A 25,850-nucleotide genomic window follows, 5' to 3' on the forward strand; every position below is an offset into this window, starting at 1 on the left:
CCTTTGAACAGACATGAAACAACAGATGTTAATAGCAACTTTATTGTTTCACTGGTGCAAAATCATGATACTGAATAAACTTGTGTAATGTATTTTCCCCTAAATTTACAGTAATGAAGGTTATACATATTCTATATAGATTGCAATTTCTCTATTTGGACCAAAATTATCTTGATAAATATGCCCTGTGCACAATACTGGCCCTCACTGAGTGTCACAGAGCCTTAATATGCAAAATATAACTTCTGTTTTGAACATGGTACTTTAAAACTCTCCAAACATGCATTAATATATTCTAGTTTTTAGGGAAAAATATTACACTTAGTCTTAACTTGCATTAAAAGAAAAGCACAAGCGGAATCTGACATACAATAATCCCAAAAATCTGATGCTCTGTAAAAGTCTGACACAGTTTCAGATGACAGTCACTGCCAGTTTAAAACTCTAGTGCTACAGAAGCAACAGTGAACAGACAGAAAAGAAACTGAAAGAACTGAAAGAGCCCTATCATGTCACATGGATTTCAAAGAAAGTTTCAGTCATGCTAACTGATGAAACCTGTAGTTGCTGGTCCAACCTTTTAAGTTTGTTAGGGTACTCAACACAAGTGTTTGAAGTGCCAGACTGAACACATGAATGTTAACTTAACTTGACATTTCTGAAAGGCACAATCTATGAATCTATCTTAAAAAAACATATGGTATGTAAATGAAAAGAAACAAGTACAGTGTGTATCTTCTTTAAAGGACAAGACCTTCATAAATTGGCCCCTCAGATTCTGGCGATTCCCTCCTCAGACGCAAGTGCTCCAGTGTGTTGTGAAAGTGTTTGTTAATTTGTTCTGTTTCTTCAGTAGATTCAAGGTTTGGCAGATCTTCTCTAATCTTCTGTATGAGCTGATTCAAAACCTGAATTGTCACCTACAGGAGAAGATAGATACACAGAATCAAAACTGTCAACAAGACCACTGTACAAGTGCATAGACATTTGTTAACAGACTTGTCTCTGAACTACTGGTACTAGTTCTTAGCAGTATGATTGACAAGACTGCATGCAGACAACTGTTGGACTCTGCCTCGTCTTGGTCCTCACAGGAGGCACAACACTGATTTCAGAATTTTTTGAAAGTAACCCCCCCAGCCCCCAAATGTTAAGAGCCTGTTAAGTTACTAGCCTGATAGCTTTGGAGCTTTTACTAAACCATTTCTCTCCAACAATTTAATATATAATAAAAGGCTTTAAACAAATAAGGCACTTTATTTTTTTCTGTGCGCTCTAATATAATCCATTTCCTTTAGACATCAGTCAAGATCGCAACATCAAATTGATAGTACAAGTTTTCCTAAGGAATGACTAGATCCCCAAGAATGGCACAGCTGTCTATGGTGCCAAGAACAGCATCACATAAAACATCATAGCAAAGTGTGCTGCAGACCACCACTGTATCCAGAAACTATTCTTACAAATCTGCCAAGTGTTTTGTAATTCAGAATTTGATTTTAATCTCTATCAGATAGCATCTCCTACACTACAGCAACTGAATTGGCTTCCTGCTACAGTAGAGCTCTAAAGTCATTAGCAAATCCCCAAAATCTCTTTAGGGATTCTCACCACAGCATGTTCATTAACATCTGCTCCCGATCAAATGATGACACAGGAAGATGTGAATCTGTACTTGATCAAGCAGTTCCCCCACCCCCTTCAAACTGAGTAAGTTTGCTAGTTATCAGCTAAAAACGTATGAGGCAACTATCTCAGATTTCAGGTGCAGACCTTAAGCTGGTACATGAGAAGTCCTGTAAATTTCTAGAAATTAAAGCTCACACCAACCATTTGTGGCACTCTTAGCAATGACAACCTTAAACAGCTGTAATAATTTTCCTTACCTTAGTATGTATGAAGTTATGTACTTCTAAAATTAGAAGAGGAAGTTGTAAGAGTCTAAGTCCTAGGTGGTTTTGATCTAATAAATACTTCAGGTATCCAGGTCTCACAATTTAAATTCAGAACAAGATTGCAAATATTATTTCCTTCCAAGCAATGAAATGTGCAGAGTGTTTTTTTTGTTCTGCTTTTTTAAATTGACTGTTCATATTGCCAGAGTTTGTGCCTCATGAGAGACTACAGAGCAAGTTGAATAGACATAATTAGGGGTATAAATGTGAATGAAGAACTTCAAGGAATGCTCTTTACTTAAGAAAAGATAAGGTATTTTCACTCACCGCCTCATTTTCCTTTTCATAAAAATAGATGTATCTATTCAGAATTTCTATGAAAAGCTGGACTTGCAGAGAAGGGTCCATGCATTGATTTGCTATTTTTAAAGCCTTTTTCAGGCATTCCATCACTCGTTTTCCTCCATGTAGCTAGAAGGAAGAAACACCGGATTACAAGAAATAAAAAAACCTTAGTGAGCTCCAGTATCACTTTCCTTGCATATGGCATTTCCTGGTGGTCTGCCACAGAAACAGACTGCACAGGACTAGACAAACTGTAGAAAAAGCTGTCATTAAAAGCTTACCTTTCCTGGCTGTTACCAGTTTGGCTAAGCTTTATGCTCAAATCAGGCAATAACATGATCAGAGTTGTTGAAAGCCTTCAGTTATCAGATCTGTTAAGTTCCATTTTGTAGTAACAGGTACACAAGTGCACACTTTGAGAAGCAGAGTTCACTGCTCTTTATAGATACAACTCATTTGTTTGAGAAACCCTGCAGAGCACATGATTTGTTTTTGACTTCAACAACTTCTATCTTGAATTTGAAGTACTACACAGCTAACTTGCAGACATGTGCAAGAGGCAGTTAAGTGAGCAGACTGTACTTTGAGAGCCAGAGTCAAACTAGTTGACTGCTACAAAAGCTTGCATAGTACTTCCACTTTTAAAGTTGAGCTTTTCCACTTTTGTATTTACATAGTTTATACTGCAGTGAGATTTAGAAGCTTCATATTAGAACACATTCCAATCAAACCTACATCATTAAGTCATATGCACTTTAGAAGGGAGGCCCTGCTATGTTTCCGAGGTAGGATGTATTATGCTGTTGCAGCTTTAGTCTTCTTACCTCTTCTCCATTCTTGTCAGTGTTGCGGCCAGACCAAAACAGATGGGCACAAGTGCTCACAGCCCGGCACTGGTCTGGCTTCTTAAGAAGCTTAGAGGCTGCCAGCGCACACTGAGTCCTCAAAGGCTCATGGTTCTCCTCACTGAAGCACTTCATCCTTTCAAATGTCCCAATTATCAAGGTGATTGCAGCCAGCTGTGCTTTTGAATCACTGATTTCATCTTCATACAGAGAGAAGGCCTACTCAAGGGAGGAGGCAAGAGTTTTAATCACTGCTTTAAAGCAACATTAGAGAAAAAACACACAGCTGCTAGTGACAAAGTGCCCACAGTTTTATATCCATTAAATAATTCAGGCAGAAAAGATATCTTTCATAGAAACTGTCAGAATCAGGTTAAAGCCACAGACTGAAAAAAGTTTGCAAGAGGTACATTTGTTTACAAACACTTAAGGAAAAACTGATCCTCACATGTAATCTGAAGATTGAAATTTCTATTTAAATAAGGAACTTTAATAGTCAAAATAATCCTTGAAATGGATTTGGTTCTTAAAAAGACACAAAACTGTACAGCAGAAGTTGTGTTAGGTGAGTGACCAGACTGTGTACGAGAAGTGTTTGCACTGCTGCTTGTATGGATGAGGAGCCTTGAAAAAACCCACATGACAAAACCTTGGACTGTATCTCTAACAGAAGGTATGTAATTGTTATGCTACTCTTGTCTCCAGAGTTGTACCACAATGTCAGCCGATACAAGACGGTGAAAAAAGCCACAGGGTTATCAGAGACTCAGTTTAAGAATGTGCATTAGTAGCAGTGTTAGAGGAAAGATTGTGACAACACCTGCAAGCTGGATAACATGAAATACACTGGTTCAATATCTGATGGGGGGGTGCGCACCTGGGGAGGTATTTGAAACCAGTAAGGCTTAAGTTCAAATAAAGCTATAGGTTAAGTGGCTTTTCAGACAGTAATTTATAATAGGTTTCAATACAAGGATTTTTATTAGTAAAGCCCAGCATGACAGATGTGAACACTGCAAATTTCGGAGACCTTTTGGAGGGGGCTTGGGGTCAGGAGAATACCAGCTAGACAAGAGGAGCTGGGAAAAGGTCTTGGAAGCAACAAAGGAACATTTATGTTGAGAAAGCTACATTCCTCCAGTGAACCAACTATAGGAGTAGGAGGCAGCATTGCAACATACCACATGTTGTCAGACTGAGTATTCAAATCAGTAGCAATGCAGCTTAATTCCATAGTAGCCTGGGAAGCAAGAATGAAGATCAGGAATTTCTACCTAGTAGTGTTAGCTGTCAATCATTTCAGATTTCTTTTAATCCCACTAGACAGTTAAGTGTTAAAGAAAATGAATCAAGCCAGATTTAAGATGCCAGAAAGTGACTACAGTAGTTGGACATTCTTACTTGGGACATGAATTCATATGCCACAGTTTCATGATTCTCAAAGCCAATTTCTCCTGCAGCCAGTGCTCCTTGAAGGAAGAGCCGGAGAGGCAGCTCTGCCAGTTCTGCCTTGATCAGAGCACTGATGGTCTGATGAGCAAACGAAAAGATCTTCTGGCACTTCTTTTCCCATTTGTCATCCTAGAAGAGTGAAACAAATCAAACCTCAAACAAGACCACTGCTATAAGGAAAAAAAATCTACACTGTAGATTTTCCTAGTTCTATAGTCTGCACAGAAAAAAAACCACGTCATGGGCCAGCCACCCAAGTAAACAGGACTAGCCAGTTTCTGCTTCACCATTCCTCAAGTGTTGAGGTAATTTGAGCTGATAATCCTCCCTAAATTAGAAAGCATTTACATATTAAGCAATAATTTGCTTTAAGAGAATTAAAAAACCCTAACCCTGTATCAAGTCTTAGCAGACCAAACACATTCTAGGAAAACAAAAAAGAAGCAAATAAGAGATACCTAGAGCTCAACTCACCACTTTGGAGTTCTCCTTGTAGCGAAAAGCAAGCTGATATGCTGCAAAAACCAATGGTGGCAGTGTAAAACGAATACGCTGGTTCCCACCTGCACCAAAGTGTTTCCGAGCAGTGTTTAAGATCTAAAACAGAAGGATTAATAGGTTAGAGAATTCTGGAAAAAGAGCTATGGTATTTGCAGCTATAATAATCCGCATTCTAAAGAACAGGGACATCAAAGAGTTAGTATCAGAAAAATTACAACGTATTTTAGGAACTACATTAATTAAATTTGTGCAATATCTGTAACTGTGATATTTATCTGAAGTTCTCCTACAGCTGCTTAATAAGTATTATGCAACACTTACAGTACTATATTAACTACAGATACATTCTGGGTTGTGCAGCAAGATGAAAGTTGCCTGGGCTTGCATTTAATAATGACATCACATACAGTTCTATTCTTAACATAACGCAAGTTACAAAAAGGAAGCAAATTTCTCTTATACAGTAGCCTGCAAGTTAGATTGAAGAAACTGGTTGAACACCTAGATCAGTGAAGCTTCCGATTCCCTGAGAGACTGCGACTAGTGTCGTGTTCTGGCCATTCCAAACCCCTGCTGGTTTTGCCTGTTTCGTTTTTCATTCTGCTCATGAATGACAGCTTAGGTTTTTGTATTGCCTTTCTCAGTTTTGAGCAGAAACTGCCAGCACAACACATGTGTTATTCTTCTGCATGTCACACTAGTTCTAAATCTGTGAAAAGTGACAGGGGAGCTCTGCTTGTTTGTACTGTTAGTTTCTTCCCTTCCCCTTATTTTGCAATTATTTCTATCTACTGACAGAGTCATTCACGTATTCTCATAACCAGAACTCTTAGAAACAGCAAGAGCTTCAGATGTCAGAAGATTAATCAACCTTCTTCCAAGCAATTGAAACATTACATTTGTTTGCAATACTCTTCTCTTCAAAGAAAGGGAGTCAGAAGAAAGTGATATTTTTCACCTTAGGAACATGCCATATCTTACACAAGAACTAACTCAAATATCTACTAGCACTTCTGTGAAATCTGAAAGGGAGTTTTTGGTTTTTGTTTTGTTTTTTTTAAAAAGTATCAGAGCAAAGATGTCAAGTCACTACAGTCAGAAATTCTTTGTGGGCACAGCAGTCCCACTACCACTTCGAAACAAACACTAGAAATGAAGCTTATAGGTGCCCAATTCTATGCATGACTACATTTTCAGATTACATCTAGAATTCATGTAAATAAGGCCATGATTAAATAGAAATTAATCAATCACCCACTAGTCACTGTATTAACCACTTAAGCTCATAAGGCACTAAGGTGTTTGAATTTGCATTTTAGATATCTTCCATACAGACTGCACCATTTTATGTCAGTTACTGAAACTCAGCCTTCTCATATAGAGTTGGATAGATTTATTTCTCCTACTGCTCCTGTAATTTGAGAGAATTCTGATATCAGCATCCTTGATACTCATCACTAAATCATTAAGCATTTTCAAAGCTGTTCAGTAGCTTGCAGAATTCTAACAAAGAGGTAATAAGTCCTTTAATGACATTTAAAGGTGGTCACTGATTATAGGTAAGCATGGCTAGATGAGAAAAACAGGCTGCCTGATGTTCAGGCTGTGAACTGTTTTATGTCTTCACAAAAAGAGTTTCAACACATTTCTAGTTATGTAAAGTCTTTTGGGATATAAATGCATCAATTCCCTTTGTGTCAGCATCCCTTTGAGTGAAGCTCTGTTCTCTATTAGCAAAGAAATGCAGTTCTCTGCTTTTTCCTATATGAAGATGGGGCTTGCTAGCTACAGTCAACTCAGAGCTCTTGAAAGTAATGGGGACCTGGGTGACCAATAGCCTTCCTCTAGCAATACTCTGAAATAATGCTTTCAGCGAAGATCAGATCCTGAAACAAATGAGTGTCTGTCTCCAGTCTTTGTACAGGCCATAAAACTATGCTACTTCCAATGACAGTAGCTACAGCAAAGCTCTATGCTCCAAACAGCAGTTTTTATATGACATTTTAAATTCAAGTTAAATGACTATCAGCAGTGTTGTGCATAGCATGTTATGCTGGTCTACTTCATACTGGTCTACTGGTTATGCAGACTGATACTGCTGCAACTTTAAAAAAAAAAAAAGTGAAGTGGAGAGTCAGCCAGCTTCATTTCTCAGGCACGCTAAGGATATCTACACAGTAGTCCCTACCCAAGCCTCTGAGCTCTGCAGCAGTAGCAGTTTGCTTTAAGCAATCTACAACAGAATCCAACTTCAGGACATCTTCAGCCTGTTTTTGGGCTGCTTCTACAGACTGTGGAGTTCTGCACAGAGTATCCCTGTCCCTCTGCCCCAAAACATGCACTTCTCACTGTAGGGAGATCATTTAAAACTTTAAAATGAGATAAAGCCAGAATAGTGGATTACCCTCAGAAGACTACATAAAGCCTACATGGGCAAACATGTTGCAGAACAAATTCCACAGAAAACACATTTTGATATATTTATGCTAGTTTATCAAATAGACCTGGAAAGCAGCACACTATCCATAAGTAAGGGCTTCTGAATTTTAAACAAGGAATAAGAGATTACTACTCAGTTTCTAGCCCACAGTATATTTGCTAAGAGCTAAGTTCTCCTGAAATTTTTTAGGGTACAGAAGTCAATTTCTTAGAACAAAGTTTAAATAGAACACATGCAACCTTAGTTAGCACTTACAGTTAACATACTAGAATTGAGAGTGATGGCCCAGCTCCCAAATATATTTAATCCTTTTGCAGTAAGTAATATAGAAATTGACACTTTGCATGGCACAAAAGTTATTTAGAAGCACTGAAGCCTTACCAGATACTGCTGGTCAGGGTCATCTGAACGCAAAAGATGAATAAATCTTCCCACAAGACTTTGCTCATCAGCAAAGTCCTCAGGATCAGGGTCTTCAGCAGGCTGATCTGGTTGATCCTGGATCAGGGTGGATACCAAATTCATGATAGCATCAACCTGTTAAAGGCAACATAAGCTCAGTTTAAATTGGATAAGCATATATGAGCCCAAGTTAATAGCAGTTACGAAAATCTTTATAGCCACTCATAGTGCTAACAGAGCACTAAAGTCCATTAGTTAATGATGCTTTAGAACTTAGTTGCTTTACTCCCTGAAGAGGGGTCCCTCTTAGCACAACTGGAACAGCATGGCTGTACAAAGGCAACTTGTATTTCAGAAGTACAATCCAGACTTAAGTTAACAGGCATAGTTTTAAAGAAATTCCAGGTCTGTGTTCAACCCTAAAAAAGTAGTCTCTGGGATGAGATTAGGCAAGATATGCATGAAAAATATTTGAGGACAAGGGTAGAAGAATTATCAAGTGGGATAAAGCCTGTGCTAATAAGATGGAGCTGGGGGAGGAGGGAAAGTATAGCATGCCCTACATGAGGTCACTTAGTGTTTGTTTTCAAGTCTTCAAACAGTAGTTTAGATATCGAGAATCGCCACAGAAGTTAACTTACGTCATACCTGTTCTTGGGACACAATTTCTGTGTTATAATCCAATACATTGCTAAGCACGTAACAACTCATGCTCTTCCTGGACTCATAATCAAAGTATTCAAAGAGTGGGTGGAAATGTTTTAGTTTCAGAACTGTCAGAATATTGTTGTAAGTATCAACAGGAATTTTCAAAAGTCTAGTCAGCTCCTTTGAAACAGCACTGCTTGTTGCAATACTAGAAGAAAATATATGCAAAAAGAGCAATTAATTACTAGTTCACACAGATTTAGAGTAAAAGTCTGCCTCAATACCAATTCTGATGTATACCATAACACCTAAGCTACTTGCTTCTAGGGAGATAGGAAATACGGTATCAAACAGGTCACATCTTGCTCTCTGCGATGTACAGTTGCAGACACCAGAAGCAGAGACTGTGGCTGCCAGTTCAGCAGAAGGAGAACTCCTGCGTGCTCTAAGGGACCAACAGATAATGACTACACACAGCTGGGCGTACACATTGTGCATCTGCATAGCTACTCAGCAAGATTTATGCACAGATGAACGTCTAGGTTAGTCAGGCGCTTCCCACTGTCAGTTATCATGACCCTCTGTAGCTTGGTCCAAGAACAGTAATCTCACATTTCACCACATTTTGCAAGGTAACAAGAAGACATGCTTTACATGCACAGAAGTCAAGATTTTAGGGTCAGAATATTAATTACTACTCCAGAAAGAATGCAAGAGATGTTTACTTACTGCTCCAGATTAAGTTTATTGAATATTTCCACAGTTGTTTCCAACACCTTATCAACATAGTCAACACGATCTGGGTAGCATTTCATAGCCAGGTTAATGAGAGAAACTTGCAAAGATACCACATCCTCTGAGGGCATATCTTGGCGAGACTGAAAATTAAGATAGCACCGAGTTGATAAAAAAAGCACACAATTTCGCAAAAAAATAAGTTGCATGCAAAAATACCCCACATACCTGTATAACAGTAGCAACCTGCTGTGAAAAGATGTCAAAAAGTTTGATATCTGCTGGGATGCCTGGTCCATCTTCACGATGTGCAAATAAAGCTAGCCTGGTAACAGAAAGGAGCGCTCAGTCAGGATAGTTTCACTTCTCAGATACAAGTCATTAAACCAGCAGGAAAAAGAAGGTAAGTCCTCTAGTACTGTGTATTTAGCTCTATTGCAAGTGAAGAGGAAGTTCATGGAAGTCTGAAGTCTTAAGAGCAACTGAGCCTGGTAAGTATCAATCCTGGAAGAGAGTGCTGGCAGAGGCAGCAGGATGAAGAAAAAGCAAGAGGCAGGTTTTATAATACATGCTCTTCACCTAGCAGCAAGTGTTCTGTTCTTTCCAGCAGAGAAAGAGGTAAACAGTGCCCTGATGGAGGAGCAAATACCCTATATCCATTAGGGATATCACTCAAGTTAGACATCCAATAGCTTCCTCCCCAAAATGGTCTCCAGAAAAAAAGAGAAAATAAGTCAGCCGACTTAACTATGCTTTTTCTCCAAGTTAATGGCAGACCAACATGCTTCAGACATTCACTGTTCACAGAGAGAAAAGCATGAGGCAAATTTGAAGTGAAAAAGAATCTTTTAGAGAAAAAGAGTAAGAGATGGCTGTTTAGTAATCATCCAATAGATGTTGCAGAGCCAGCTCTATCTGTAACAGGAGCAAGTCATTCCAACCAGCATTTTTGCTAAAAAAAAAAAAGTCAGATACCAAATAAGAAGAATCGCTACAGGGAATAGGAAGCTAGTACTCACTCTGCTCTGAGGTAGCAGCTTAAGCAGCTCAGCACTTCCACCTTTGCTTCCTAATTGTTATGGAATTATTCTATTATGAAGTACAAAAAGACTTACAAGAATATTTAGGAAAAGCCACCAGATTTAAATCCTTAAAGTTACTACTTCCAGGGTTTCTAAACTTTGATTCAGAATAAACTTTGGCTCTGAAACAAAGAGGCAGGTAAGAAAAGGTCAAGCTGCCAAAAGAATTCACTCCCAGGGGATACAGACATTAAACTACCCTTACATTTTGTAGGGGTAGTAACAAGCACACTTTCCAAAGCCAAGGAAAATCACTCCTGGTTCTCAAAGGAACAAGGCAGCTTGCCTTGGCAACAACTCAGAGACTAAGAACCTGACAGCCTACAAAACATCTCACCAAGCTGCAGAGAGATGGCAGATAATTAGAAGCCATGAATGGGACAGCAAGTCCAGAAAGATTCCAAAGCAACAAGACTTTTCAGAGAGATTCTGTCAATAGGAAAGCCTCACTGGCGTAGTGACTAAAGCTTCACAAGCTTCCTCTGCTTTGCCCATGTTCAGCGTCAGCTATCCAATGTCAGGCTGAAATCAAGAAGAAAAATGCTACAGAGCACCACCTGTATGGGGGCAGATCCAGGTCTTACCTGTACAGTACTGAAATGTGCAATCACTCCAGACAGCTTCAACACAAACAAGAGCAACAGCTCCCCTGCACACACAAGTTCTAAGAATTGATGCACTCATTTAACACTGGGGCTACTGCTACAGCCAAAAGCACAAGTTGCCGCACTACAAAAAGAAACCGATGCTTCCTACCTAGGATAATCACACCACCACCTTTCTATCCTTTGCCTATATCCAAACAGGAAGGCTCCAGCAGACGCTATCAGTGGCCCTCCAGAACAGGAGGTATAAGACTGCAGGAGGACAGCAAGGTTCACCACCAGTCAATTGCTTACTGTTGCTTGACTGCAACAATAAGAATAGAAAACTTACTGTGGAAGTGATACCAAAGCTGCTTAAAGCTTCTAGGTAGACATAATAGCAAAAGCTTCAGAAGGAAAGCCTCCTTGTCAGAACTACATTACTACAAACTAATGTAAGAACCCAGCGAAAGATCCTGTGGGTATCTGTTCAAGACTGCTGAACTCTGTTGAAGACTGTCTCAAAGCAAACAGTCTCAGAAGTCAAAGCGGATCAGTTACAGGCAATGCTTGTTTTTTAAGCAGCTAGCAGAAAATTATGAAAATTTCAGCTGAGGCAGCAAACTATAGGAAACAAGGGAACTCCTGTGAACATCTCTGGATGGAGGCAGAGCTATTTCCCTGCCAAATGCACACCAAGAAAAGTTTCTAATAAGACCCAAGTCCTGAACAAATAGATTTTATGTGACCCAGGGAAAAACAAACTACAGATTTGTTAAATGAACAATTCCAAAATACTAAGTATGCAGAATATTTATGCTAAATCTCCAGGTACTAAAGATGATAAAGAAGCCATGACAATCCTCATTACTGCTGAATGCCAGCAGGACTCAAGATCCCTATGGTAACTGAAGTCCATACATTGGCACATGTACCAGTCACACCATGTATGTTTGTGAATAAATTTATTATGGAACCCAAACACAAGGACAAGGCTTTTATGATGCTCTAAAGTGATCTCACCACATAAATGCACTTTCTGCAACATGAGAGTACAGACACTCACTGACAGTCTATGCTTTTTCCTTTCAGGATACAAACTAAAACTTGACTTCCGATATCTCCAATACCTGTATTTAATGCAAGCAGTTTTAAACAGAATCTCCATGAGAAAGAGAATGTTTTCGGAGAACAGGCATGAAGCTGGTGATGAACTAGTAATCCTACTAGCTTCTTGCTCTTTTCTGAAGAGGCACATGTTATGTTCTCTGATTAAAATCAGAAGATAAAGTACCCTGGATATATGATTAGCCACTAGAATATTCAAGTTCACATGATGTACCTATGACTGATAAGGTTGCCAGAGCAGAACACAACAGCTGCTTAAGTTCTGAAACATGAAATTGGTCAAACCTAAATGGCTCGTTTCCTGACTTAATCTGTTCACAAAAATTTCATCAGTCCTTGAAGCAGAATCCATTGAAAGTTGCAAAAGCAGAATCCAGAGAGCAGGAACTATTGAAATCAAACATTCTTCAGTTTTAATTACAGTGACAAAGAGATATGGAAACAGTGAAGTTAAACAGTATGAAAAATTCAAAGCTACCAAACACTAGAAAGATATCACCTCTTTGTGCACAACACATACTTAATTCTGAGCCAATTTCCACCCCATTGGTCACTCACCTATCAATTAAAGCAATTATTATATTTTTCACATTCACATTTTGGTGCAGCTCAGCACAGGCTCTGAGAAACGGGTTCAGGGTTTGGAGATGAAATTCATCTGGGAAAACCTAAAGTTTTAGATCAATAGTTATTAATTTATACACCGAATTTGTCCATTGTTACACAGTAGTAAAATGCAAGAGTCATTGTAAAGCAGACGGCCACACATATACAGTCTGTCGTCAGAGTGTTTTAGCGTTCCCCAGGCTGACTTTGACTGGTAAGGGTGTGAAACAAGAGATGCAAGACAAATGGTTAACTTGATGGCCCAGCTACCTATTACTCATAGTTCATACTGCAGTCCCTGCTGCTCAGATAGCTTACAAGCTTCTGCAACAAAGGAGGCCAGAATGGATGCATCTCCACTCTGCCCACCTGGTGAAAAATAATGTGGGTCAAGCCATTACGCAAGAGACCCAGTGAAGAAATCCTCCAGTTCATATGAGAAAGAGGTGAAAGCAGCCCGAGTCTGACTAGAAGCACAGGAGCGAGTGTCCCAGTGTTCAGCATCATCTCTGCGATTGAATTTAAGCAGCTTACCTGTATGATGCACTCCATGAGGTACTCCTGAGCTAAAGCATCTCTACAGTTTACAACCTGCTCCAATATTCCAGGTAGAACAATCTGGAATAGAAAGAAATCTTGCAGTGCTTTTAGAGTCACTTAAAGGCATATGTCTCAATATAAACTTAAATTCAAATGAAGCAATATGCTAACATTTTTCACATTACTTTTTTCCCAAAGACTTTCTGATGAACAGTTCCCAAGTTTAGCAGCTCCATCCTTCAGAAAGTTTTGTTGGTCTCAGACATCAAGACATCTAGAATACTAACTTTGCTAGCATGTACCACTGCTCAGGGTCTCAATGACACTGCTTGAAACTATTTTCAGCAGCTTACAAGAGACAGTTCAGGCTTCTGAATAATACATATTTGCCTTGACTATCACTTTGCTTTAGGAAGCATAAGTTCATTCAACTTGTAAAGTCTATCACAGTACACTGTATGTATACAAACAGAATAGCTAGTTGGTTTAAAGGTAAGTAACAGTGGGGATCAGGGCAGAAAATACTAAAATTCCAAGTCAACCCTGCAGATAAGCTTGCAGGAAAATACATAAGTGATGTTTCCAGCCTCACAACACTTCATGCAGCTTCATTAACATTCAAAATTCCCTCAAGTGAAGAGGGCTTCTAGAAGCACCAGAATTATTCAACTTTTAGCAGAACTGTAACGCTTCCTGAGCTGCTCATCTTCAAGTCTGAATTGGTTTCATTTGTTAAAAATACCAGAAGTTGGAAAAGACTGACAGACATCCCACCTGCTTGTATCGCTCCACATTAACACCTTCCAACTGACTGAGGCGAACCAGGTTTGTTCCTACTAGGATTCTCAGTTCCTGCCTTTCTCGCTCCCTTTTCTCTCTGTCCCGACTATGGCCCTGGTGTTGCATCCGCACCCAAAGTTTGTTCATCTCAGCAAAGTTCAGCAGCACAAAATCCATGGAATCACTGATGTCTCCCGTGGTTTCTTCACTGCAATTGAGAATAGGTTAGGAACAGAAAAACTTCCAAAGATATGTTTTTCCATCCATTTGTAGACATCCAATTTTTAAGAAGGTGCGATGGTGAAGGGGGAAGTGCATGGTAGGAAGCTTGGGTTTATTATAAAGGTTCTCATCCTTGCTTCTATGAGTACAATGAGCTAAGAAATCTTAGTTTTGGAAGAGAAACTTCAGAGTTAATAGACAAAACACCAGTCAAGTCTAAGGAGTCTGACAGTTCCTCCCCCCCCCTTCAAAAAACATATCTACTTCTTTCAAACCTGAAGAAAGTAATACAGAAAAAATAATTAGGCTCTCTTGAAACAATCATTTTAAAGTTCTGGCTTGTTTTTCTTACTCTGTTTGCTCGCCTTCATCTGGTAAAATATTTCTGGTACACTGCAGGAGATAGTTTCTAAGAAATAGGCCTCTCAGAGGATGCTGTACTCCACGGCACATCTCCACCAGGTCTTTCAAGATATCTTTCCTGGACTGCGGAAATGACTTGACATAGACAACACCTACTGTTATCAGGAGGTACCTGCAAAAGGCAGAATCAAACAATACATTTGTAACATAATAATACGATAGCACATTTAAAGGCAACTGCTCACTTCTCCCATCCTGACAGTATTACCAAAGCATGGAAAGAAATTAAATGTCATCTAGGTCCCATAATTTGTTTAGACATTTCATCATCTTTCAGTGCCTACTCTGTCTGTGGAGCAGTTAAACTTCCTTCACACTGTAGTCTAGCAGGATAGACATTATGTTCCTCAGAAATCCCCAGGCCTGTACTCTTTCCTTTAGCATCTCTGTGTCAAGCAACTGCAGAAGGAACATGCAAGCTGTAAAGGAGTGATGCCCCAGTATACTTGGACTCCTCTTAGGCTTAAAGGACAGAATATGTAATGCTCAGAAACTCTTCAAATTTGGTTTGGAAGCCTCAACCCTGCAAGCTCCTCTACCTCACACCTACCTGTGTGTAGAACCTCCATTAAAGCATTACATATATTCCTCAGGAAGAACTAGAGCCTACATCAAACAGGTAGAAAGGAAGATTAGCTCTGCATAATTGAGAGCTAAGGCACTGCAGCAATTACTACGCTCAACTCCAGGAACTGCGTGAGGATGCAGCCTGGTGTCCCCAAGCATCTTCCAGGCATAAGCATAAGACCAAGAATTAGAAACTGCAGCGACTAAAAAAAATCTGAGTTCTAAGTATAAATAGTTAGAAGATCTATTCCAGTCTTATAGTCACATATTTAAAGCTAAGCTTTTCAGTATTATCTGTAGCATGCTAAACCATAACTAAAAATATATTCAAAAAACACAAAACTAGTGTTTCAGAAGCTTTTAAGAGTTAAGTTACAGAAATATTCAGCTTCCTTCTCTCACACTTGCTACTCACCATGTCAATAGAAGACAGATGCTCATAGAGCCCCTGCTGCTCATATACCTAGATCCTCAGCTACAAGTCCATTAACAGATTATGAGAAAAAGTTTGGAAGTGTGTAGTCAATCTTATTGATCAGAATGGGGTACCTGGGTAAAGAGCTAGTCAGTGAGAATTAGCCAAAAGCCTTCTTTATTCCAGACTGAAGTGCTTCCATCTCAGTCACGAGCAAAAATAGAACATTGGTAGGAAAAAAAGCTGACACCTGTAGCTTCACTCTTGGCCTGAATCTCGTAAGTCTCATAGGAATCCACTCTTAAGGTATGCAGAGATATTATTTACAGTTACAAGATGAAGTCTCACTGTCATGCAAGGCAGCAGAGTCAAGCATTATCAGAGCTCAGAGTCTGGTCAGTATTCACCAGGTTACAAAGAAACACAAACATACACACACTTACAGTCTTGGAATAATATTTCCAGCATATTGTACTAGCTCATAAAGGTCTGCCACTTTCCTTCCTTTGGCAAATTCATCTGTCAGGTAAACTTCCAGGTAGTGTAGTTCATCAGAAATCGCCATGTCTTTCTCTTAGTTAAGGATTTTAAGTTACAGTGTCTACAGAGTTAGAGAGCAATTTGCTCATTCACACCAAGGAGGAAAGATTCTGTTCCAAACACAAGCCCAAGCTTCAAAAATCAGGCATGAGTAGGTAGTACTTAGAAAGTAATCACCACTCTTGGGATGAACGTGCAAAAATTAAAGTCCCTCCCCCTTCAATTGTCTTTTTTAGCGTATTAGAAAAGAACAAAAAACCCAACAAGCTAAATCAAAACAGTAAGCAAAGTGTGATGAACAGAGTATCTAGAGTAAGTACATACTGTATGTCCAGAGAAATATCTCCCTCAACAGCACACATGTAGAAAGTGGAAGTATTTGAATAGATTCACATTCTATTCCTGAATCTCAAAAAGTTTCCTCTTCTTCAGGTACCATGACATGGACCAGTAAGAACATTAAGACATTGATTTAGGATTAAAAAAAAAATCTAAGATAATGAAGGACAACAAACAAGCCTGTTTTACAGATTTTTGGGTAGCATACTGCAAGCAGGACTGTTTTGAACAGTTGGTATTTTTTAGAACTGGATTTCCAAAAACTCCCAGAGAAGGATATGAAAGACTTAAGACTTACTTTATACCAGAAAGAGTAAATTTTCACAGTGAGAAAGTGTATATTCTCATAAAATACATCCAGATAACTAGATATTGAGCAGAAGAATGCTAGTAAATATCCGAGACCAAGGAGATGTTGCTGTGTTGTTCCCCCCCACCCTCCAAAAAATTCCCACACTCATCATTTCAACCATTTCTCTAATCTTCAAAGGATACAGAGCTCATAATAGCTCTTTGGAGATAACATAGAAGTCCGGAGCTCACCAAGCATGTTGGAAGCATGTTTCAGAGCATCCATGAGCTTGTTTTTGTCCTTTAGGAAGAAAAAAGAATAGCCTATAAGTAGTAATGCTAGGCAACTAGGGAATTTTTTTTTTTACAGTTACACTTTTAGCTTTTAAAAAAAAAAAAACACAGAGATTAAGTATCAGGAGAGTTATACTAAACCACTTGGTTTAGTTAGGATTATCTGGCTTGTGCTATATTGCCCACCCTAGGTAAGTGGGACTTTACATCTGAAGGTAGTAGGACAATGTACTGTTTTATCTGAAAAAGACGGAGCTACAGTAATAAATTATTGTAGTATCAATGGTACAACAATCCTGAAGGCTTTGCTTATGCAGAAGTCCCCACCCACCACCCTGATTCTATTCAGCAAACAAAACAGAACTAAGTTTTTCTTCAGCTAGTCTGTTGTCTCACTCACATCTACTGAGGTATCCCCCAGCAGACAGAGGAAATGCATTACCAGCAGGGACCACTAAGAATGAGAGCAAGATTTCCCTTTTCCCCCTCCTCCTCACCCAAGAACAACACTTTCCTGAAAGCCAGTTTATTAGGTTGTATACAACAAAGAATCATATAGTTACATGGTACCACAGGTTTAAGAAACTTCTAATCTACCACCTATATATACTTGCTCAACTCAACATAAAAAAAGGGAAGAAACTGCCAGTCTTTCTAACAGAAAGTACATTGTCACTCAGCCATAGCCGTGGAAAGCCCAGCTGCAACTTCTTCAAAGATTTTGAAAGCATTCCACACTATATAAAATTAGAAGAGAAGTTACCTTTCTTGCTGCTGCTATTTGGCTGCAAAGTAGTCTAAGCACATGAAAACATATGGGAATATTTCAGTTCTTTCACAATTTTAAGTAGTCTCTCTAAATGAAAACAGACTTCTCAAATCCAAGAAAGCTTCACATGATATCATTTACCTGCATTGGCTACAATTTGAAGCCCTACAACACTCGCCATTGGCCCTTTCCATCACAAAAATCCACACATCAAGGTACAACTAATCTCTACAAAATACATCCTATACAGCAGCAGATAGGCTATCCTGCTGAGAATAATCCACTAGCAGTCTGTGGCTCATACAAAGAAAAGACTACATAGGAAGTGCAAAAATACACTGGAGGTAGACAAGAATAGGTTCTCATCACATAATTTCACATTAAATGAATTCAGAGCAGTAACTTCTTGAAGACAAGTGGCAGCCTTATTTTCAGTTTAGGCTTACTCAAGTGCAAGCATGTACACTGAGAGTAGGTGGACTGACACCTTTACCCTTTAGCCTGTCAAATACTGTAGCAAAAAATATCAGGAAGTGACATTAAAAGAATGCTCACTGTTCATTCCCATTGAGCAGCTGCCTCATTTATTTGTAAAGCCTCTGCCACAAAGATCCATAAAGGGTTAAGTCTCCTCACAGCAGTAGGGATTAGTATTGATTTACTGGTTTACTCCTAGCAGATGAGAAATTTCACTGCATTTTGAAAAGCCACATTCTTACCAAGCATCGCTTCATCTGGAAAGACTGCACCTTCACAGCCTGAATGGCTTCATCCAGGAGTTTTTCCTGTTCATCCTGAGGAGACTGTTGTGTTGTTGGCTGGAAGAAAAAGGACCAGGACATCAGTTATTCTTATGAAGCTATTTGACTTGTTGATTCAAACTGAGTCTCCATAGTTCAGAGCACAGATTCTGTCCAAGAACCTCTACAACACAATTAACACAAGCAAACTTATCCCTATAGATCTGATAAGTATCAGTGTGTTTTGTTTTTTTAACTTGTATACAGGCTGTAAGTCTTCTGTTCACACGCTCATAAATCTGAATTAGTGTGGCTTGTTGCACACAAAGCACAGTAAGTAATCTAATACAATCCATTACTGTATGGACAATCCCATGCTACTTCTCAGACCAAGAACACCACTTAGTATTCTTTGTAGAGGTGATTAATTCCTGCTCTTTAAGAAATGCTTTAACTTCTGTCAACTTTCTTCCCTAAAGCTGCAATACTATCATGATCTTCCTCATCTCAGCTAGGGATATATCCCATTTTAGATTTTGCTTTTAAAAATATACATATATTTAAGGGAGAAATTTTCTGGCTCCCAAATTCATCTCTGCAAAAAAAAAGTCAGGGAGAGGATGGGTTACGGATAGCTTACGAGCACCATTGCTGCTTTGCTTCTAGAAGAGCAAAGCCACAAGACAGAACATGATCAACATCTCCCTCCTCTTCCAAAATTGGCAGGTCAAGAATCCAATGTGAAGCGTCCAGCAAGAAAAAGCTTCAGGAGAATGGTAAGGCATCACCACACTGAGAGCAAGTATTGTTGTTCCTTTCCAGAGAACTTCAAGGAAAGCACCAGAGTGCACAGACTGCAACCATACAGACCCGTCCCTGTACTCACAAATCACAACACATCAGTTAACTGCCAAGCTGCAAAACCTTAACGAGGATAAGTTTCAGACAAGCAAGGCAAAGTACAAAGTACAGTTACCTCTTTCTGCAAGGTAGAAGTAACTTGCCAAAGACATAGAAAATTGAAGAAAAGGGACAGCTCTTGATGTCCCCTGCCTGTTCCATCGCCCCTCTTCCTCTCATCTCTCCTTAAAGCAGAGCATTCCAGGCCTTCTCAACTTAAACTACTTTCAAACTCATCTGCCTTTCCAAGTATCACACTGTTTTCTTATCATGCTCATTAAAACCTCACTGCTTACAGCCATCCAGCTGTAATGGATCCTCCTTACTGCAGCTACTCCCTGCCCTCTACCAGAGAGATGCTCATATAAACTGCTCTCATCAGTCTTGTAAGTTATCTTCTAAGATGCCTCAAACCTACTTCACTCCAAACTCAAACCCCAAGTCTTTCCTTGTGCCTCCAGTAACTCATACAATCTTGCAGGTTGTTTTCAGGTAGTATCTTCAAAATAGTGACACAGATAAAAGCGTTGACCTCGTGTCCCAATTGCATCTTCTCTAGTCTTGACAAATATTGTTTACGTACACAGTGATTCCTGCAGCAGGTTCTCCAAGGCTGCAGCTTCAGTAATTTCAACTATTTATATTTGTTCCCCTCATCTATTGTGCTCAAAAGGCTCCTGGGCTCCCCTTTGTAACTCAGTGTCTTGGTAAAAAGCTAGCAGGCTATAAACTCCATCATCCTAGTGTTCTTGAAAATACATCTTCAGTACCAATTACTTCCATACATCGCAGGCTTGAAGGTCTCATAAGTATCTGTTAAGGGCAGAGATTAAAATTTGCTCTTCATTAAAATACAGAGGTTTTAATTTAACAGCAATTTAATGACTGTGGCTTTGGAAAACCCCTATTTTCTCCACCCTCCCACATCCACTATTTCTTGTTCCATAACTGGGATCTCCAAACAGAAACCCAGATAGTAACCCCTGCTTGTTCTCCATAATGTGCTTTTCTATATACGGAAAGCAGACAATGCCATGCAATACTGTCCTTGCCTTGATCAGGTCCAGATAAGTGTTGGAATCTCTGCCCTTGGAGGCTTTCATCACTCAGCTACACAAAACCAAGGGTGACCTGATCTAACACTGGTGGTAATCCTGCTTCAAGCAGGAAGTTATGAGATGGAAATGCTGGTTGGAAGGAACCTCTATGACAGTGTGCCCCAGTAATATTCCAGTCATGCACAACAACTAATCAACCAGATTTTAGTCTTGTCAACAGAAAAATTACCTGTGCTAATTAAAGTGACTGCATCTCTTGGAGTTCTCTTTATAATTAACTACACAAAGTGCAGGAAATTCAGAGAAACATTTAAGCATAAGGCAAAAGCCATAACACTGCAGCAATATCCATGGCTAGGTGGCTATTATTTTCCAGACAACTGAATAACTACAAACTCTATAAAATTTCCAATTGTAAAGCAAGTATTTTCTGCCAATAAAACTTTGTGGTAATTGTAAATTTTATTCCATGAGAGGTCTGACTTAAGTAACAGAAACTGACAGTGCTGGGTATTTTGATATTGGCTGTGGCAGACTAGTCCCATTTAATTGACTAGTTGAATGGTGTCTATGCCAGAAAACTTGTCACACCCTACAGTCTCCTGAATTCATACTAGGACTTTAGAGAGGATAAGTCACTAATGAAGTGAATGCCATTTACTCTAACCACTTCAGATACTGCTGTATTAAAGCATAGCTAGAAACAGTGGAATGATGTTTAACAGTAACTACAGCCTTGTAAGTCCTCTTCTCCTAATGCATATCAAGCTTATGCAGCTACCTTTCCCAGTTCAGGAGGCAATGTAGTGCTGGGAGAGCTGTTTAGGCTGTAAAGCACTCAATCAGCTAGAGAACTAGCCCAGCTGATTAATAAGCTAGCATTCACCTAGTTCACCCTACAACCACATAAAAGCTTGTGAGGAGTAGGAAAAAGAAAGCTTTTTGTGACAGCAATGCTAAACTAAAGCATACCAGATTCCCTACAGCCCCAAAGAGCAGCTGGCAGACTGCACATGCAGTTCGCTTACTTCTAGCGTGAAAACCACTGGCTAAAGCATGACTACTAATAGTTTGAGGCAAAGCTTCAGATATCAATAACGATCTCATCAGAAATATTACCTAATTGAAGGCATGCATTTTTCTTATGTAAACTTCAACCATTTTGTTTTGACAATAGCTAGTGTAACAACAGAACTCTGAAGCCTTGCTTTATTAGAGCTACTTTTTTCCATTTATAATGAACAGCTTTTCCAGAATCAGCCTTACATCAAAACTCTATGCATCAAGACACTGACAGTGTTTTCATTCCCATTTTAAGTTTGACCAGCAGGTTTCCGCACTATATTTAGTATTGGAACCATAATAAGTATGTTAACTGTGTTCATCCACAGAAGTATTATCACAACAGATTCACTTTTTTTTCCCTTCGGCATCTCTCCAAGGTTAAGATTAACATTATATTCATATCAGTTCTGATTTGAAGACTGGGAAGGTGAACTGTTCTAAACATGGATGTCTTTACTATAAGGGATGTTGCACTTTCCATAAATCTAAAGAAAAGAGAATCCCAGCATTTTACAGTTCAATGGGCACTGAGATAACCTACCACTGATGGTAACAAGCATGCAGCTGAAGCACCCTGATATGTTCTGTTTGTAGGAGCTTTACTTCTAGAAGATAAAGTATCTAACAGCAGCAGCACCTCCTAAAAAGCTCTAACTTTTATTTGCTTTGCAGTTTTCAAAGTCTGACTTCAGCAACTTACCCTTGCCTCTCAGTCTGCTGTAATAAGCTCCAGAACTATATATGGTTTGTACATGAGCTGGCTGTTATCAAGTACCAAGTACACATATCCTGATCCATCTGTCTGAAGTTTGAGGAAGTAGCAGCAAAAAGCAACTAAGCTTTTGTGAAAGCAATATACAGCAAAAGAGTGTCAGTAATAATTAGCAGGGCTCACACCAAACTAGAAACCAGTTCCCTTGTCAGATATACTGTTGAATAAAGCTATTTATGCTCTGCATCTTCCACTTCAAATTATTAGAAAACTAATAACTCCGGAAGATATTTTCAAGCGTTATTTTATTGAAAATGCAGCTGAAGTGTGGAATCTTGTTCCAATCTTCACACAACAGACATCTTTAATATAAGCTTTAAGGTGGCTGTGACAACAGAGAACAGCAGCAGTGCACAGTAATCAAGCCACAGAATGCACAGCTGTGAAACAAGAGTCCTCGCTTGTCAAGAGCATATACAATAAAGTATAAACTATTGCATCAACACAAGGTAAGGAATTTATGGTAACTGCATAGCCATTTAGACCAAAATACACATCTCTAGGAAAGTCTGAATCTCACCTCCATTAGATACATAAGAAATGATGAAGAAAAAGGAGAGATGATGTGAACAAGATATTCTGCTACATTTTTTTCCCCTCAACCTTTTTTTCATTTTGAAGCCACATAGAAGACTGTGAGCACTAGGGAATGAGAGGGAGAACTGCTTTTTCAGCAGCATTATCAGTTTCCACACAAGTAACCACAGCCCTTATCTACCTCGGAAGAAAGGACTACCATACCTTACCACATCCATGTTACAGAGGTCACAACACAGGGCAGCTGAACTTAGTTCTTTTAAAAGCATTAAGTGTTCTTCCTGCCAGTTGAATGCAAATGAGATGGAAGCTGTCTTGGGGAAAAAAAAAAAAAAAAAAAAATTTTGACCTGGAACTAGCTTGGAAGAAGTTAACTGCCTGGCTGAACAAAGTAGGTAAGAAATTATCTGTGAGGGTAGTAATTAGGAAAATAAGACCTTAAGTATATTAACACAACTGCAAACATAATTCTAGACCAGTTTACCTTCATAATAGCAACTATTCTTGAACACAGAAAGTGAACATTGCATACTGTGCATGATTTACTTCATTTCCAGTGCTTATCTTATGGAAAGATGTAGACTCATACTGAATTTTGTATTTAAGACTCTGCTTAAACAGCCACACTGTAGAAATAACTTTTCAATACATAGAAACAAGCATTTTAGTTATTTGGGGGCAATTAAATAAAGAAATCTAGTAAATGGCACTACAAGAAATTATGTGGTACTGAAATACAAAAACAGAATTCAAGGCAAGACTTCACCATCTTTACAGCCTACAAAATAGTCTAAGTTCTGGCAAGCTGGTAACCTTAAACTGGATGTTGGGTATAAAATAACAGAACAAAGTAGAATGTTTTACTTCTGTTTCATTCTAATGTGCATTTTCATCTAGTCTCCAAGTGATTCAGTACTTTTCCTCAGATAAAGCTGATGTGCGTACACCCTATTCCACCCATGACTTTTCTTGCCTGTTTACTCATATGCTTATGCTTAGCAACACATTGAAAGAGGTTTATCCAAGTTTTTCTACCTCATCCTAGAGGGATTTTCTCAGGACTACCTAGCACCTGGTCACTAACAAGACATTTAATATTTTTGCTACCCAAGACAGATAATAGGTTAGCTACAGAAGTAGATCAGGAGAACTGCCAGCCTACAGATGAGGCCTGGATACACACAATGAACTGCTGTAAGCTTCATTGAGCTATTTGGCATTAACAAAAATGCATAGACATTTTACACCATGAGGCACTAGTCCGCAATACAGAAAGTAGCTCCAGAACTTCTATTACGTCTCACAGTAGAAAAGCTAGAAAATGAACCAAACAGAAGAAAATAATCTTCACATGTTCAAGCTGTGGTTTCTTGTGGCAGCAAGTGCTGAGATATGAACAAGAATCAAGGGACTGGGCTTTTACTCTGAAGATGACCAAGAACTCCTCCCCCACACACACCTTTTTAAAGACTATTTAAACATTCTGCTTCAAGGCTTAAATCAAGCTTAGCCATTGGAAACAGCAATGGAACCTAATTTATTAGAAGGAATTACCCCATATTTAACAACTAGGGATTTATCCTCTTCTGAATCATCTGCCATGAGCTATTATCAGAAAGAGGACATGAGACCAGACAAGTCTTAGATCAGTTCCTGCAGAAACTACTGCACAGGTAACAAAGCAGAAGAAAGCTGCATCATCCTTGAGTTAATGACTACCACAAAGTATTTACATTGGGGGGGGGGGGGGTAGAGAGACTATCTATGTAGCTTTAGCTTTCCCCACCACTCAATTAAGTACAGTCATTTTCAGGTCACATTACAAGTTTTACGTCCACCCCTAGAAAATATAGTATTAAACCCATTCCAACGAGTAGCTTTAAAAAACAAGTTTGTCCCAAAAGCTCATGAACTGTGCAAGCGCTGCTTTATAGTGCACTTAGTCTTTGCTTCACTGTCTAGATACCGTTATTACTGTTCCTGCTCCCCAGCTGGGCTAGTCAGTACACTGCAACGGTTATAATAAACACGGCTTAAAATTGTATCATGACAAAAGATACGCTAAGCAGGTAGATTTTTAACCTTTGATACGAAAATTGATTGTCTCTCTTTTTACTGACTATTGAAAAACGCTCCCCAGTGAGAGCTAGTTTCATGCTGAAGTTTCAGGTTTGCCTTCGCAATCAGCATCAGCGCTTGTTCCAGATCAGCTCCAGCAAGACGCGCCCACCAACGCGAAACCCCCCTTTCTGCAGGGGGGAGAGGGGCTCCGCCAGCAAAGCCTGCAAGAGGCACCGGGAGCGCTGCGAACAGCCCCGAGCGGAGGGCTGCAACGGGGGCAACAAGGCCACACGAGTACGGCATCAGCAGCGCTACCGCCTCGGCTCCGAGCAGGAGCAGCGCGCTAAGGCGCACCTGAGCTGCCGCCCGGGCGCACCCGCGGCTCCCCGACACAAGCACCTGCCGCCGCGCCGCCCCGCTCCGCCCGGCCCGCGCTCCGCTCGGCGCCCAGGGCCGCGGGCGGCCTTCGCCGCGGCGCGAGCCGCTGCTGCGGAGGCGGCGGGCCCGGGCCGCGCCTCAGCCCCGCCCGGGCCGCGCGGCGCCCCGCCCCGCCCGAGCGCAGCCGTTAACGGCTCTCCCGAGGGGCGGCGGGACGGAGCCCCGGCCGGGCCTGTCCCTCGGCCGCCGGCGGGCTGGGCCGGGCCGGACCGGACCCCTCCCGCCCGCACACGGGGCAGCGGCGCGGCTCCCCCGCCGCAGGAGCCCAGCGCGGGGCGCGGCGCAGCACAGCACAGCACAGCACAGCACAGCACAGTGAGCCGCCCGCCCCGGCCCCCCACCCGCGGCCTCTCACCATGGTCGCGCCGCCGCCGCAAGCCGCCCCACCAGCAACACCCCGCAGCGCCGCGCGCCGTCATGTGACTGCGCCGCCCGC

At 40.3% G+C, this 25,850-nt stretch overlaps 1 protein-coding gene across 2 annotated transcripts; it reads right to left on the bottom strand.

The window, feature by feature from the left end:
* Positions 1-24: 24 nt before the first annotated feature.
* Positions 25-25,808, bottom strand: VPS35 (VPS35 retromer complex component). Of its 2 annotated transcripts, XM_067302537.1 has the most exons (17): positions 25,770-25,808; positions 18,563-18,661; positions 16,985-17,081; positions 16,054-16,177; positions 14,558-14,740; positions 13,978-14,191; positions 13,198-13,281; positions 12,616-12,725; positions 9,492-9,588; positions 9,258-9,406; positions 8,529-8,736; positions 7,860-8,015; positions 5,012-5,134; positions 4,487-4,666; positions 3,065-3,304; positions 2,223-2,366; positions 25-920 (listed from the first exon to the last, which is right to left on the bottom strand). In XM_067302537.1, the coding sequence occupies exons 1-17, from the start codon at positions 25,770-25,772 to the stop codon at positions 741-743; spliced, it is 2,391 nt and encodes a 796-aa protein (XP_067158638.1). In that variant the 5' UTR covers positions 25,773-25,808; the 3' UTR covers positions 25-740. The 2 variants fall into 2 exon arrangements, with proteins under 2 accessions (XP_067158638.1, XP_067158639.1); XM_067302538.1 differs by lacking the exons at positions 25-920; positions 2,223-2,366; positions 3,065-3,304 and adding an exon at positions 3,315-4,325.
* Positions 25,809-25,850: the final 42 nt, after the last annotated feature.

Source organism: Apteryx mantelli, chromosome 10, assembly GCF_036417845.1.
Source record: "Apteryx mantelli isolate bAptMan1 chromosome 10, bAptMan1.hap1, whole genome shotgun sequence".
Classification (NCBI taxonomy): domain Eukaryota; kingdom Metazoa; phylum Chordata; class Aves; order Apterygiformes; family Apterygidae; genus Apteryx; species Apteryx mantelli.

Coding starts and splice junctions, on each gene's coding strand:
- VPS35 (XM_067302537.1), bottom strand. Junction 13,282..13,977: donor ATGTGGAGCGATACAAGCAG/GTGGGATGTCTG, acceptor TTTCTATTCCAG/ATTGTTCTACCTGGAATATT. Junction 9,589..12,615: donor ATAATTGCTTTAATTGATAG/GTGAGTGACCAA, acceptor TTCTGTTACCAG/GCTAGCTTTATTTGCACATC.